A 17,182-nucleotide genomic window follows, 5' to 3' on the forward strand; every position below is an offset into this window, starting at 1 on the left:
AATCCCCCATGGTAGGTCGTAATTTACATATTTAAAACAGATGTGGCGTATTGGTGAAGTGTTAAATAAATCCATCACAATTCTGCTCATGTCCAGCTCGGCTCTTGGTGAAGGTGTGGATCTTTACTTGATCATAGACGATCTTTGCCGGGTTCTTATTGGTTGGAGAAGACAATGAGGTCATTTCCAGCGTCACCTCTGCTGCCCCCTGGGGACAGGACGTAACATCCACTAGACCAACGAGCAGTCCAATTAGAACTAATGGAACACATTAGACTGGAATAAGCTGCTTTATTTTACTATCTTAGTCGATAAGAACATTTTCATAGTGCAAATGTTACTTGTAATAAATGCTTTATTTTCTTGCTGTGAACCAACTTGATCGTTACATTGATTTAATGACCAAACTTTGGATTAACTCCAAGGCTCCAGAACTATCTGCTTTCAATTTTTAACTTAGGAGAAATTAAAATTTGGGATAATTTACTTCATAAAAGAAACAATGATATAATTTTGTAAGTAGATTTCAGGACTATATGGAGTTATTTGCACGTGGAATATGGCTGCACACGAGCTTAGTGGTAAGCGTTCTCAAATCACTGTGAGAATATTGTGGGTGTGAATACAGAATTGTACCATTTTGCATCAGTTTTTCTTGTGTGGGGATTTCCTCTCAGTCAAATCATGTGTCTGAGACTATAACTAATATTTATAATAATAATAATGATGAACTAGGAAGTTATAAAAGCATCCGCTTATATTTGTCTGTCTGTCTGCTACAAGATATCTCAACAACTAATGAAAGGAAAGGAAGAACCCATTAAATTTTGGTTGTAATTAGGATTAAAATACTTGTTACAATAGAGAATTTTCATTTTTGCAATATATTGTCTGATCTTGTGTGCTTTCTAATTATAAAATAAAATCACTTGATGCAATTCAATTCAATTCAACTTTATTTATAGAGCACCAAATACTATTGATGGAATGAGCACCAAAATTTTAAATAAGAAAGAAAAATAAAGGTAGTTGACCTGGTCATGCAATATGTGTCATTTCCCCGTATCCACGTCGACCCTTGGTGGAGGTCAGAAATCTTTCATCGCTATTTTATTTTAAGCTTTTATTTGTTCCACATTTGAGCAATTTCAGCTTTTCTTTCCAGCATTTTTTTTTTTCTATTTTAGACAATTTGGACATTTCAAAATAAAGTTCATGGCAGCAACATCCCATTTCTTTCTGCTCCAGGATAATCCAGCTCACCAACCCATGGGCTCTGACTCTCCCTCATTCTCTTCATGGTCTTTTTGCTCTACTTCTGCTTGACCTGCTCCGTTTGCTTCCTCCATATCTTCCTCTCTTGTTTGACCCTCGCAGCAGTTTCTCAGTCAGCTTCTCCTCCAGAGCTCTGACCTTCTCCATCAAGGTCTCTCCAGGTCCCGGCCTGTTCCCTCAGCCACATCTTTGGTTTTGAGGTGGAGAGTTTCTGAGAGAGAGTCCTTGTTCTTCCTCAAGTTGAAACATGGCAGCCTCGTTCTGACGGAGTTGCTTCCTCAACCGCCTTGCTTCCTGCTGGACAACTTCCATGGTGTTCCGGTGTTCCTGTGTTCCTGTCTGTCTGAGGAGGCGGTGGTGTTTTTCTTTCCTCTCCTCCTCCAACAGTCTGCTCATCCTCCTCAGCTCCTCCTCCAGTGAGTTCACTTTAGTGCGATGCACGTCCTTCACACTGTGGTGCTCGGTCTCCATGAAGACCATGGGCTCCATGAGATTGTTACAAATATGTGTGTTTATAGACTATTAGTCTATAAACATTATTACACTCCACTTTGTGAATGGTGCAGCAGTGTGACTTTTTTTAAAAACCTGGGATAATTGGTAGTGTCTCGCTTTCTTTCATTTTTTTAAATATTTTGAATGGTAGGAATGGTATGGATTAGCTGGAACTAGCAGATGGCGGTAGTGCAGAAGAAGAAGAAGAAGGAGGAGGAAAAGGAGGAGGGAAAACGTCATCAGGGACGAAAAAGCTGCTGATGAGAGAGAGGGAAACAGTCATCATGGACGACGACAGCGCTGGGAAACAATGTCGATAGACAACTTAATGGATGTAAACTGCTGTTAAACCCAAAAGAAGAAGAAGATTAGTAGTGTCCGTTTTGTTTTTTGGATCACATTCTATTGTTTTTATCCACAGAGAAAAAAACACACACAGAAACAAAGCCTCCCACTCCAACCCACAACACAGCAAGTGATCCATTTAAACAAGAAAGGCAAAATATAGTCCAATTCACCCCCTTGAATAACATAGAGCAGTATCGAAGATGGAAGGATGTATTTCTGATGACTACTGCTGAACACTAATCAGTGAACTGACTCATTTAAAGTCCTCTTTCTATTAATATGAGCTCTGTGACTGCCAGACTCAGATTAATTACAATAAACGATACTGCTGCATCTCCATAATCGTATACTGTACAAGTCACTGACACATGCACAGTCTCTGTTTATGGTTCATGTGTGAAAACAGCTCAGATATAGAAGCATCGCTGCCGCTGCCAAAAAGGCAGCATCTCTGTCTTTGCTCATTTTTCCATCTGCTGCAGTCAGATGGCCATTTGGAGGAAGTCGCCTGTCATTACTGGAGCATTCATTTAAAGGCTGCCGTAAAGAGAGTACGGTGGGAGGATAATTCAACAACCAGAATCAACCAGTTTATTCTGTATGCATGAGCTGCACAATAATACAGCACTGACAGCTGATCTTTGAAAAAAGGAGGTGGTTAAACTCAAATTTACGTCATGTCTGAAATGTAGGATTTTATTTTATTTTATCACAGAGTGAGAGACAACCCAGAACTCAAACTATATCAACTGTTGTTTTTCTATATATAGAAATCCAATTTGGGAAATTGGATTGAATTGTTTACAATGTCATTGCAAAAAGTGAATTTTTTTTGTTTTGTATAATCCTTTTTTTTTTTTTACAGCAGTTGGAAACAAAAAAGTCACCATGTCCCTTTTTTACCTAATTCTTCTTCTTTTTTTAATCTTCTTACTTTTATTGTATTTCATGTATTTCGTGTATTTGTCTTTTTGCTATTTATTAATTTCTAAGAATATTTTAGTATTACTGACACTATACATTTATGTCATGTACCAGGACCTTGCAAAAGAGATTATTAATGTCAATGTGTTTATCCTGAATAAATAAAGGCTAATGAATGAATGAAATGAAACACTTTTATAATATAATTTTTCTTTTCACCTAGTGCAATGTTCAGTTCGCTGCCTCCAATCTTTACAATAGTTATAGCCAAATTCTCGTTTCCTGGAGATTCAAGGTGATTTTTACTGGCTCAAACATCCAAAGTCAATCAGTGATAACAACAAAGAGGCACAAACACACAATGGTCAAACCAAGCCTGATATTCTGATCATAAAAGTTTTTGCTCTGCGGTTTTAAGCAGTATCGGTCCAAAGTGACCAGTCTGAGACACCAGGCTTCATTTTGTTCCTGTGGGAAGTGTTGCATTATTCTGCCATCTCCTGGTAAGTGAAGGTAAAGAATCCTGAAAAAGCAGATAAGCGGCTGATTGGAAGGACTGGGTTCATTTCTCGACAGGATGTTGCACATTTTAAGCAGGGTGTTTCATCTTATGATTGTTTGACTAGACTGGAAATTATTTCAAAATGTACACATGCTGTCAAGGTTAAATTATAGAGATGCTTTTTGCTTTTTTTGTTTTTGTTTTTGTTTTGTTTTTTGGGGGGGGGGTTTGGGGGGGGGGGGGGGGGGGGACATATCCATTAAAAAGAAAGAGTCTGAATTAACCAGGCAGCATGGGCGACACCAACTACATTTTATTGTCGTAGAAGTAAAAGACAGACAATGAGAAGGAGCAAAAATAGACCTACTGACATTCTTGGAGGCCATTTCTACCATTTTGACAAAATGTCAACACCCTGCAGTACACAGCCAAATAAAGATTATGAATAGAAACACATTTACAACGTCGATGGCAGGTCTTAGGAAAATGATTTAAATGTATCCTGCACAATTAAACCCCTGTCAGGACCCTCCCCTTCTTACAAGAGCTAAATATATTCTGTAATTTAACCATACTTCATGTCATCAGGAGGCTGAAATTCAATAATTAAGTGAAATAATAAATTAAATGTTTCATTGGCGGTGGGACAACGATGGTATTCCATATTTACTAGATGAGTAAATGCAATTCAAGGAGAAAAACTACTCCATGCGGGTATTTTTTATCTGATGAACCAGTCAGATAGACATTGCATTGATCCCAGTGGAAATTCAATTTGTAGGTTGACAGAGAAAAAACACCAATCACCCAAAGCAGTGACAGTGAATCACACCAATAATCTCTTTACTATGGCATGGGTTGGGTATATTAGCAAGAGAACATGTTGTAATCGATGCTGACATTAAAAACAGGAAAATAGGCAAATTAAATATATGAGGAAGTTTGACGACGGTCAGATTGTGACAGTGGAGTCAGAGAATCTCCAAATCTGAAGCTCCTCTGGGTTGTTCCAAGTCTCCAAGTGGTCAGTGTCCAACAAAAATCATCTGTCTTACTGATGCAGGTGGTCCTTTTGAGAGCCCACCTCACGACTTCAGTTATATTTAGATTATATAATATCAAATTGCTACTATATTTGGGCGATGCAATATTTAAGATCCAACACCGTCGCGGTCATAGGACACGTTCATGTTGCTGAATGTACACTTCCTGTGTGTGGGACTATTTTAAATTCCAGTTGGGTCGTGACGGAAGATGTTTGCAGGAATGTAAAGCAAGTCCGGTATGTCGTGTAATGTTATATGTGTGAGTGTGTGTGTGTGTGTGTGTGAGAGCCTTTGAGCAGTAACCCCGGTCCAGACTGAGGGAGAGCTACAATTATGTAACATTATTTCTAAAAGCTGAAGTCACTCCTTTTGTGGCTCTCTCTCATGTTTATATTGTGTTGCTCACCAGTGTTTCCAGGACGCCACTGCTGTAAGAATGTATCAGTGCTCAGTCAGACTGCTGGTTTCCCATAGCCTGGACACTTGCGTCACTCTGTCTCAACCTTTCTCTCTCTCTCTCTCTCTCTGCCTCTAGTAGGGGGGGTGGTAATTTTAGTCCTGACGTTGGCCTGTTAAAATGAGCCCTCCGACGCTGTTCGAAGGGTGGTGAGGTGAAGGGAGTACAAATACACTTTAAGCCTCTTTAGTCCGGTCACTTCCGTGCTGAAGGAGAGAGGAGGGGGAAACGTTTGGCACGAAAGAACCAACACAAGCTTGTTTCATCCAAACCTCTGTGAAGAAGAGAAAGAAAAAGGGGCATGCTGTCTCATCAGGGGCAAAGTCACATGACCTTGTCACAGGTAGGTGAGCGACTCGTGACACTGAAGTTGTTGATGTGAGAAGCAGAGCAGTGCTGTCTTGACTTCATGGGAATCTGTGCTGATGCATTTGTGAGAGAATTATCTGGAAACCCCCCCCCCCAGAAATTATCCAGCGAGTCACAGTAATCTGGGTGAAAATACCGGCGGTTTGAGGAGAATGGGGTTGAGATGATCGAAAAGTCTCAAAGCTCAAATCCTCTTAAACTGGTTTCTTGAACATAACGATGGTTTCTGTGTACACAGCGCAACACATTCAACAACCTCGCTTTTGTTTTAAGCCTGGAAATCATATAAACGCAGGATAAAAACTCATTTCATCCTTAAATTTTAAATATCAGCGGCTTCAAGCACACTCAGGATGTTTTAAATGTCCTATACAACTTTGCTACGCCGTTGCCTTTAACATCACTCTGCAGCTGAACTCTATCAAAATATACACACAGGTTCAGTGTCTACTCCCACGCATGACTCTGACTTGGTCATCGGCTGGTCTTTTGACGTCATTACCACCTGCCAGTCTGTCCAAAGGTCCCTGGACCAGTCTGCACCAACTACACTCTCACACACTGTAGTGGCTCCTCTCCAGGTCTTGTTCTCAGGGAAAAACCGAGCCGGGTAGGCCTCGCAGTCCACTTCTCTTTTCACACGTATGAGAGCAAACCAAACGGGGCAGTGTGGGTGCCGCGGTCCAAAGATTTCAAGTTCATGGCTTCTCGTGATGTGTGTGGCTGATAAAATGTAATCTCTGTTAATACAAAATGCTTACTGGCAGTTGCAACATTTCCGGCCGGGAAGTAAAGAAACCACAACAGATTTCGCTATCGTTTGTTGTGGCCACGTGTTATTTATCTTGTTGTCTGGCGGTGCGCCGGTCTCAGGTGCAAAGTTACATCACCACCATCTGGAAATCATTTTCCAAAGAGAGGATCTAAGTGATGTTCGCTCAGAAAACAAGTTGGGTCATGTTGCTGCTCTGCCTGGCCGCCGTCCAGATCTCATCCCAGTCTGGTTTTTGTCCCTTTGTTAAAAATGTGTGTCTTTCAAGTATGTAAGAGGGAGACCGATCTAGAGTGCTTGTGGGAGGCAAGGAATGAGAGAATTTCCTGTTATCATGTAATGATGGTAGCGGCGTCCTCCCCCGTCCTCTTCTTCTTCTCTATCTCTCCCTCTCTCTCTCTCTCTCTCTATCTATCTATCTCTCCCTCTCTCTGAGGTCTCAGACAAAGTTCAGGTGACATGAAGTGTGAAGACATGGGATCTTCTCTGTCATTGCAGACACCGGGACGCCACTCTTCATCCTCCCCTCAGACCGGCTGCAGGATGTCCGAGGGAGATGTGACGGTGCTGCCCTTTGGACGAGGCTCCCTGGACATGTCCAAACAGGAGCAACGCACACTGACCAGGCTCTACAGTCAGAATGGAGGATATCACCTCAGAGTTTTACCAGATGGCACCGTGGGTGGCGGGAGGCAGGAAAATGACTCCTACGGTGAGAGATAAACAATTTATTTATTTCAATGTCTATCTGCGCTTGTGTTTTAAGACATAGAGGGGAGGTAGAGTGCATGAGGTATAAAGTAGAATCTCATTTTTGCCATAAAAGTGAGCAGATTAATACTTTAATATTTGGGTCTCGCAGTTTGATTAAAACTGTTCATTGACAACAGCAAAAATGACAATTTGTCATGCATGGATGAGTTTATAGTAGAAAATCTGCCTGTGATTACTTAAACGTGTGCAATCCTGCTCACTCATCTGAAAACACACTTTAAGTTCCGACAGCTGAACGTTAGTTTGGGTGTTTTATGCAAAAAATGTGCATCTTTTCCAGAGATCGAGTGCAGAAGACTTGTTGAACTAAACACTTCAGCTGAAGCTGCTAAAGAACCTATTTTAACTGAAATATGTATTTTGAGTGTCAATTGAGATATATTGATTTGTATTTGAACTGTATTTCTTTCACCCATGTGATGCTTTATTTTAGGGCATGTGACACATATTATTGCATCAGTCCTGTCATTTTTCTCATATTCTCATATTAGTATTCGTACGTTCAATTATTTTAAAGTAGTTTTTTCCCCCTTTTATTTTATTGTCTTATTATGACTGATCTTTTTCCCCAGTGAGATGGTTGTTTCCTCACACGGTATTATCGTCTATTTTGTTTGAAAAGTGTTGTACAAATTGAGTTTGACCTTGTAATGGTGACACAGGTGTTTCGTTTGCAGACGTGCTGAGGCTGAAGGCTGTGAGCGCCGGAATCGTGGTCATCAGAGGGGAGACGACAGGCAGATATCTGGCCATGGACAAAAACGGAAGCCTTTACGGATCGGTGAGCTTCTACATTTTTGTGGTTCAAAACTTAAACTCGACAAAACTGAATATCCACCTGCAGCATCAAAAATGTGTTTCCCATTCAAACGAACAGCACGTCCAATAATTCCCCCTTTCGTCCTTGACCAAATCGCAACATACTATTTACCTAATTTGTCGTCTTTACTTTTGACACTTTCGTTCTCGTCCCAGCAAACGCTGAATGACGAATGCTACTTCCTGGAGAAGTATGAGGAGAATCACTACAACACGTACCGCTCTCAGAAGTACAGCTGGTATGTGGCTCTGAAGAGGAACGGCCAGCCCAAAGCGGGACCAGACACCCACCACGGCCAGAAGGCCATCTTCTTCCTGCCGCGGTCTGCAGGCGGCGTGTAAACCAAGACAGTGGCAGGAACCTCCCCCTCCCCCTCCCCCAAGGTTGTCTTCATGCACATTATCGGTCCAAACGACGTCACTTCGAATCAATACATGCTGGTAAAGCAAACATAAAATGCTGTTTCGCAGTTTTAAACCAACGGGTACAGCCTAAAAATTTTTGATTTGTTTAGCGAGGTTTAGGTGAAACTGTAATTACAGTGGCTTGCAAAAGTATTCAAACCCCTTTACTCGGATACTTCAAAGTAACATCCAGTGCAACCGAGAGCCTTCAGAAGTCACCCATTAGGAAACAGTCTACCTGTGTGCAATTTAATCTCTAACTGCTCTGTGAAGGCCTCAGACCTTCATTAGAGAACACATGTGAGCAAATAACATCAAGAAAAACAATGAACACACCAGACATTGTTGAAACAAAGCCTTGAGAACTCCTGTTTGCAATTTGCCACAAGCCACATTGGGAATGTGTGTGGGAAGGTACTCTGGTCAGATGAGACCTAAATTGAACTTTGTGGATTTTGTGTGGCAGCAAACTAGCACTGCACATCTCCCTGAACACACCACCCCCACTGTGGAACATGGTGGTGGCATCATCATGCTGCGAGGATACTTTCCTTCATTGGGGGGGGTACAAGGGAGGCTGGTTACAGTTGATTGGAAGATGGATGGTGACAAAAACAGGGCAATGTTGGAGGAAAACCTCATGGAATCCGCAAAGGAGTTGTCACTTTAGCGGAGGTTCACTTTCCAGCTGGACAACGACACTAAACATACAGCCACGATGACCTGGACAGAAGTCAAGGTCCAAGTCATCCAAATAAAATCTCTGGCATAACTTAAAAATTGGTGTTTTACAGATACTCTCCATCAAATCTGATGGAACTTGAGCTATATTACAGAAGAAGAATGGACAAACATTTCAGTGTCTACATGTGCAAAGCTGGTACAGACAAAGGAGGTTGAACTTCTGCACTTCTGCACACCAAACCTTTAAGTGTTTTATTTGAAAAAAAACAACAACAAACATGTATCATTTGTCTTCCACTTCACAATTATGAGTCACGTTGCATTGGTCTATCACATCAAAGCTAATTACATTTTTTGGCTGTAATGTGCTAAAATGTGGAAAAGTTCAAGGCGTATGAATATTCATGCAAGGCCACTGTATGTGATCGGCCAATACCCAGAATGCTCTCTGCTTCTAAGAACATGTGCTCCTTGAGAAGAAAAAAAAAAGTGAGGCCTCAGTGGACGTCAGTCTTGATATATGTGTGTTCACTTTGAGCCCTGGCTTGAAATACCACTGCAGTGAGGAAGCAAAGGGAGCTTTTATGCAGATATAGTCCAGCAGTCGGACATGTCGAGCACAGGCGATTCTCAGCGTAGTGGAAGACAAACCACCATGTCACAGGACTACAACCCCCTCGAACACATGTTCAGGTTTAGGGAAGATTACAAGAGATAATGTTTAATGTTTGTTCATATCAATCCTTTGCACTAAAAGTGGATAATTTGACCAAGTTACATCCAAACTGAAACTTGCTAACCTTTTGGAAGGTTTGCAGTGCAGATAAAGTGGTACTATTCTACCATTTAATTGCAGCAGATTATGCAAGCTACATGGTGTTGTTATTATCTTATATTGTTTATAATGCTTTTGTTCACCTGTGTTTTGAGAAAGAGAATGTCAGGGCATGTGTAGATGGACCCAAACGCAGACTCACAGAGTTCCATAATTTATCCATAGTTCCATAGTTTATTTATGAAAAAGTGGAACACAAGGAAATGGAAGCAACAAGAGGGTTTTTAATACACAGATGGAAGTCATAACGACAGAGAAGGAGAAAACCATTGGTTAATAGGAAACATGAGGTGAGACACACAGGCGCAGACAGACACAGAGACCTGACAGAGAGAAACCAAATGTTTTCTCGAGAAAAAGGTGAATAAACAGATTGTATTTATCAGGAAGCAGCGACGGACCAAGTGTGATTTCATGGCTTACTTTGACGAGAGAAAACAATGCAGATTTTGATCCGTCTGTCACATTAAGCCTAGTAAAATTAACCTTTGGATATTTATTTTGAAAGTTTTATCAACAATAAGATTTTATTTTACTCAATATTGTGATACAGTTTAACAATAATTTATCAGCACACTGAAGGAGAAAAAAGGCAACAAGTTGCCTTTTCATGGAGTAATACATATTGTATATTTTTTTAATTGGTCATATAATATGTACTGAATGTAAAATGAATATGTGTTGTAATGAATCAATAAAAGAATATATGTGATGCAAGTTTCACTGTAATTTTCAATATTTTTTAACTACTTTTATTTTGTAGTTCAGCATGTTAACATGTCTTCATGCATCAGGCTTCTTATCTATCTATCTATCTATCTATCTATCTATCTATCTATCTATCTATCTATCTATCTATCTATCTATCTATCTATCTATCTATCTATCTATCTATCTATCTATCTATCTATCTATCTATCTATCTGTCTGTCTATCTATCTATCTATCTATCTATCTATCTATCTATCTATCTATCTATCTATCTATCTATCTATCTATCTATCTATCTATATAATAGCGTGGCATATTCATATTGAACAGACTTACATACTACTTATGTTACCTTTCAGTGTTAATAATATAGTCAGACTATATGGAAATGTAATTACCCGAGAATTGAAAGCTTTATTTTTTTTATTTTCTGCTGAGCCATTTCAGTGGTTTTGACTCTTTCAGACATTTGGCCTATTTTACCTTTTAAGCTATTTGTGATGGGCGACATCTTGTTTTTAAGCCATTTCAAGAATCTTAGGTTTGTTTTAGCTGTTTGACTATTTTTCAAACCTTTCTTATTCATTTGTTTTAGCATCGTGACTCCAAAACATTTGTATTATAGTGACTGTTTCTGCATTTTACTGGTATTTATTATCTTTCAGAGTGGCTTTGTGTTTTAGCCAATTCAGCAGCTTCACTTTTTTGGTGATTTTTAGGTGTCTCGCCTTCATTTTTAAAAAGCTATAATACTTTTTTTTTTTTTTTTTTTTTTTTTTTTTTTACTTTTAACATGTTTTCTGCTTTTTCGATTCATTTTTGGTCTATGAGGGGATGCATTTGAAAACGCAACATTTGTCACCTGCAGAAAAGAAGAGCAGGACTATTCTTTTACTTATATGTTGAATTTGGAAAAAGCGCTATTTTGAAAGATACATCTATGTGCATATTTTACACAAGGGAAAGATTCAGGAAGCGAAATGTTTCATGTGGCCCGTTTTAGATAACAATACCGTTGAAAACATAGAACTGACCACAAGATGGCAGCATTGTTTTAGTTTGAGTGATCAGACAGCAGGCATCAATAGCACCTTCTGTTATAAACTGGTGTTTATTATGCTTACACATTCAGGTTTCACCAAATCCCAGTGAACATAAATCACGGCGATAATAGGTAAATGTAAGAAACCACAAAGCTACAGTCAATAGCACGTGATAGCCAGCTGACATTAGCGGCTCCACAGCATGAAAGAGCAAATCCATGTAATGAAACATCTGAAAAAGCAATCCCCGAGACACAGTGCCGGGGTAAGATCACATGCATTAGCAAGTAGTTAATCTTTCAAGACAGATATTTGACACCTTAATGTTCTAACAGACCCCCCCCCCCCTTTCTGTCTTGTTATCTCAACATGAATTTTGCATGTTTAGCAGTCGATGGAGTCTTTAAGTTTCTTGTCTTTAATCATAGACTGCAAGTAATTGCATATTGATATCCACTATGTTAAAAGTACAATATGGGATATACACTATAACACTAGATAAAAGCTTATTTTCAGAATATTTTGTGCTTAGTTGAAATCTTTGTCCCAATAAAAGTGTAGCAGCAGCACAACACACTGCAGGACCTCCGGTAACCCAGATCAAGTGTTTTCACCACATTTTTGGAAGCAATTGCATTTTTCTTCCAATCCACACTTTAATATGTAACGGCTGAGACAGAACAAGGCCTGAAATGCTGTTTCAGAGGCCGCAGCGCCAGGAAAAAGATCCTGGAGGAAACGCTGGAACGTGATTTTTGAGAAGACTGGAGCTGATTCCCGTCTCCAGCTACTTCCATATTACTGTGGAATTGAAACAGAGTTGGCGGGGAACACTACAGAGGGATCATTAGTGAAGCCCCATGAGTATGACATACTACTTTCACAAACTGAGAGCGCTACACATTCCTATTGTAACAATTAATGTTTGTAAATGTCACATCATTTCCGAATTAATGTTCTCTTAACCCTATTTTTCCACCAGATGTAGTGCTGATTTATTAAAACTCTGTGTCAGATTTTATCTCATCATACAAGTTGTGTCCACTCTACTGAAGTACTGAATGCATTTGACCGCAACTGTTACCAGTTATCCTGTGGTATAATTTAGAAGGATTTGTAGAGAATCTATATTTAGTTTGCCAAAATCAAATTGTGTTGCAAATTTCAAAGCTGTGTATAAGCAATAGAAAAGTTGGGAAAGCGATGGAGAAAAATGGATTGTGGCTGGTAAAGTTACATTAGGTTTATCGATTTTTCTTTCAGGTATTGAAGAACTTGTTCTCTAATGAACATGCTTTTGTCTTTTTCTCTTCAGTTTGCGCCTCGGACTATCCAATCCAATAAAAGACAAGCCACCTAATCAACCAAAGTGTGACTGAAGTAACTGAGAGATAATGGAAAACTTCTTTTTTTTTATTAAATCACAAAACATTATTTGTTTTTTTCTCGTAAAAGTCTTATAAGAACATCTGGTGTGCAAAGATCAACACAACATGAGTCGGCCTGCTTCACTGGAAAACAATGAGCAGACACACTGCTGCTGCTGCTGGACAAACTTTGCACAATCACGCAACCTGTGACCTCTCATTGACTTAACAGGACATAAAGTCCTTCTTTCCACCAGGCCACCCTATGAACACACACACACACACACACACACACACACACACACACACACACACACACACACACACACACACACACACACACACACACACACACACACACACACACACACACACACACACGTGCACGCACGCACACACACAAACCTGGTTGGCCATTGGCCTGCAGGGCTGAGCAGGGCAGGAAGGGAATCATTCACTGTAAACTGAACAAGGACTGGCTTCCTCTGGGAGTCCCCCTAGCCTGACAGCAGCCAAGATCCCTGCAACACAAACCACTCCAGCAGACACACACACACACACACACACACACACACACACACACACACACACACACACACACACACACACACACACACACACACACACACACACACACACACACACACACACACACAGAGCAACACGTACACACCCTGGAACTGGGACACATTCTCTCATCTGTTACTCGTCTCTTTGCCTGATTCCTTCTTTCTTCACTCTCCCTTCCTGCATATCTTTTTCTACTCAAGTATTGATTCTTCCTTGTTTTTGTTTTTTTGTTTGTTTTTTTCCCCCCAATGACATTGCTTTTGTTTATTTCGGCACATCTGCGCATCTTTTCCATGTTGGGCTTCGTCTCTTCCGTCAACAGTTGCTTTTCTGCACTCTTCCCACCAGAGAAGCCCCCTAATTACAGGCCTCCAAAACGATGAAGAATGCTTGTTGGTAAACTAACCGTTTTGTGTCAAGCAGACTCTCGGGATAGTGAATGCATAATCAAAATGTTTTTATTTGATAATCTATGAAGTAACAAAGCCTCTGCGGTTGCTCGTCCTCCACTCTCATCCTGTCCTGGTGGGGACGCCTTGTTAACATTACTGTATGCATGCTAATCCATTCACCTTTCTCCGTCACACAAACAGGAACGGAAGCAGAAGATGCACATCTGTCAGCTGATCCAACTGGAAATGCTGACACGGGTCCTTCCATCTGCTATTGCTCTCGGAGGCATAAAGTGTGGGGGGGGGGGGGAGGCAAAAAGGAGGAGACAGGGTAACTAAGGGGGACAGCAAAAGCAAGAAGGAGCATTTTGACAGCCCAGAGAATCGCCCAGATGTTTGTGGTCTGCCCTACAGCAACAGTTTCCCTAAGAGGAAGATTTGTGCTGGATGGACACATTCTGAGGGTCTTCAACGATGCAGCCTCATTACACTGGAGGAACAGAGTCAAAAGTAACTTATTCTATGCAGCTTTACATTTCCAACATGACCAAAATCCAAACGTCATGCATATTAACACCAATTTTAAAGGTATGCAAGTGTGCAGACTAAAATGCAGAAGAAGCCAGCAACATGCGAGAGTTATTACTCAGCAGCAGTAATTAACTTCATGCAAGAATGCATGACTTTTGGATGCACAGCTGCTGAATCATGCTGCTTCTGCTTCATGGAACAGTTTAAGATGTTTTTCACCTTTAAAGAGAATAAATGCTTCTTTCCTGTAACATCATTTTTAACTTACAAGTTTTTTTTCATTATAGGTGTTACAGAATCAAATGAAAAAATATGCTTCAATCAGTAATAACAGTTGCAGACTACATATAAGCATTACATTAACACAATAATTCTTTTTATTGCTGCTGTATGAAGGGAGGCTTTGAAATGAACTGTTTTAAAAAAGAAAATCCATCAAATTTCATAACACAATAGTAAATAAAAGTAGCAAGATAAGAGCCAAGTGTCATATCAGTGTGATGTGGGCAAATGCACACAAACACACACACACACACAGAACAGATTAAAAGTGTGACTGTCTAAATCACTGTCATGGGAGAACTGCCATCCATTGTTATAGCTGAGAAAGTGCACATACGTACACGCACACACACACACACACACACACACATGCCTCATGGAGACCGGAAGCAGGCTTGTGTCCTCAGCTGTGGCGTCTCTCATACACAAATACACACTCGCACATAGACCAACTGCTGCGATGACGCCTGCAACGGTCCAAAATATCCTGAATGGAACCGTTAACAATGAAGTCATATTGCTTTCTGTTTTCTTTATTCCTTTTGACATGCTGGGAATTTACACTGCTGACACTCAAGAGTCTGACACCGAAGATGAATTAAAACTCACTCACGCATTCACACACACATTGTGTGGTGGGAATCAGAACGCTAGGCTCTGACCATGATGGCGACAGCTGTCTTGCGCCACAGAACTTAATAGGAAACTAATGATGGGTTCCTTCCTTTAAAAACACCTTGTACAAGTATGTATTTTCAACGATGTGTGACGTCTAAGACTTCCTGATGACGTTAAGAACAAAGGAAGAGGCATAAAATTCAATTGTTTAAGTATTAGTCACATTTCTACTGAAATGAAAGGGATGAAATTATGACGTATATTGGAAGGAAATTTGAGATTATCCAGGCAATGAAGCAAATGAGTAGGATGACCAATACTTGTTTGTACTTGAAATCAAAGTCCCCCATTAAAACACACTGTACCACTGTATCTTTCAATCCATGATTTTTGATAACACAGGCCAAGAAAACAATGTGTACGTTTAAATATATGACTGATTTCTATTACTATAAACCACATAAAGAAACTTCTTTTAGTAGCAGGAATAATAATTTCTGAAATCAAGTATTCAGTTGATAAAATTGAAATTCTGTCAAAATTACAATTTCAGAAATCTTAAAAATACACCCATAATCACACGCAATACCCTTGAGTCCACTGAAAAACCCAATAATGGTGGTAAAGGAATATTTTTTCAACAAAGTGATGATGGGGGGGGGGGGGGGGTGTAAAGATAAATACATCACAAATTCCTAAGCATGATGTTTAATGTAATTTAATATAGTTCCACACTGAAATTTTTTTTATATAAAACACATTTTGGTAAAACGTAAAGATTCAACTTCTTAAAAGTAAAGAAATGTATAGACTCTAAAATGTAAAAAGATGGAAACATGATAAATCAAAGGGCAATTAAAACAAGTCAAAAGTCATGACTTTGATAAACCACTTAATTTACTTAACAAAGTGTTGATCCTTTATTACATAGCACGTCTGATGTTTAGTATGTCATTTTTATGGGATGGTGGTCATTTAAGAGGCAGTTTGGCTCCAACATAAACACCAAAGACCTGCTTATATGACATTTCAACAGTATTTCTGTAGTTAAACGGGAGTTTAAAATCACACTATCAGCTTTTTTTTTTCTTTGAATCTTTGAATCACAAACTCGTGTTCAGAAAGTGTAAGAAGCAAAAACGGATACTTACATTGTTTTTTTCATCATTTTATTTTACCATGAAAATATAAACTATTCTTATTCCATAACATAAAGGCATGACCTTACTTGTCACAAGAACATGCTGAAATAAGTATTACAATATCCTCTTTTCATTTCCTTGGAAGTCATCATGGAATAATTCTTATTTTGGCAGTAAATGCGTAAGCAAAGCCATGACTCCCACTCTTTTTTCTTCTTTTTTTTGCGTCTTTGCCCAGTCTCCTTTCTGGGAAAGAAACGTCCAAGTTTAACTTCTTATCTCCTTCCTCTTCCCTTTTCCCCTTCCTGTCATTCAGAACATGAAAAAAAAAAAAAAGGGGGGGGGGGGGGTCAGACTGGAGGAAAAATAGATCTCTGGACAAACAGCTGAAGCCTATTTATGGAAAATATCTTAGATTCCGCACATCCCAGATATCACATCGTGTTTGGTTGTGGCTGTGACCATGTCATTGCAGGATACTGTGGCTTCCTCCGTCTTTCTTTCTGCCTTACTCACTCCCCGTTTCATTCTGTAGCCACTTCCTCTGCTTTCTGTTTTTAGGCAACATCCTTTCTGTGTGTTCCCAGACCAGAGGAGGAGCTATAATTGTCCTCCCGTTCTCCAAACGGAATGTCTAAAGCAAACCTTTTGAAGTGGCCGATTGTGTGCCGACCTCAGAGGGTGAAAAGGTGATGAAGAGAGGGAGAGAGCTGGAAAGTGCAGGCTTGATGGAAGGTGTGTGCACAGAGGAGAAGAGGAGGGATGAGACGACATGCAAAACAAAGCTGGGCGACGAAAGCGGCTACTCCTACTGTCTCCTG

General features: G+C 39.9%; 1 protein-coding gene across 1 annotated transcript; it reads left to right on the top strand.

The window, feature by feature from the left end:
• Positions 1 to 5,268: 5,268 nt before the first annotated feature.
• Positions 5,269 to 10,303, top strand: LOC308139741 (putative fibroblast growth factor 1). Its single transcript, XM_080509254.1, has 4 exons — positions 5,269 to 5,390; positions 6,687 to 6,900; positions 7,640 to 7,743; positions 7,938 to 10,303. The coding sequence occupies exons 1-4, from the start codon at positions 5,349 to 5,351 to the stop codon at positions 8,121 to 8,123; spliced, it is 546 nt and encodes a 181-aa protein (XP_080365380.1). The 5' UTR covers positions 5,269 to 5,348; the 3' UTR covers positions 8,124 to 10,303.
• The last annotated feature ends 6,879 nt before the right edge of the window (positions 10,304 to 17,182 follow it).

Source organism: Blennius ocellaris (genome assembly GCF_963422515.1).
Source record: "Blennius ocellaris genome assembly, chromosome: 14".
Classification (NCBI taxonomy): domain Eukaryota; kingdom Metazoa; phylum Chordata; class Actinopteri; order Blenniiformes; family Blenniidae; genus Blennius; species Blennius ocellaris.

What these genes read in the sequence shown, in the direction of transcription:
- LOC308139741 (XM_080509254.1), top strand. Translation starts at nt 5,349, where the DNA reads ATGCTGTCTCATCAGGGGCAAAGTCACATGACCTTGTCACAG. An exon ending in GTCACATGACCTTGTCACAG is followed by an intron (nt 5,391 to 6,686) that starts GTAGGTGAGCGA and finishes CTGTCATTGCAG; the next exon opens with ACACCGGGACGCCACTCTTC. An exon ending in GCAGGAAAATGACTCCTACG is followed by an intron (nt 6,901 to 7,639) that starts GTGAGAGATAAA and finishes TTTCGTTTGCAG; the next exon opens with ACGTGCTGAGGCTGAAGGCT.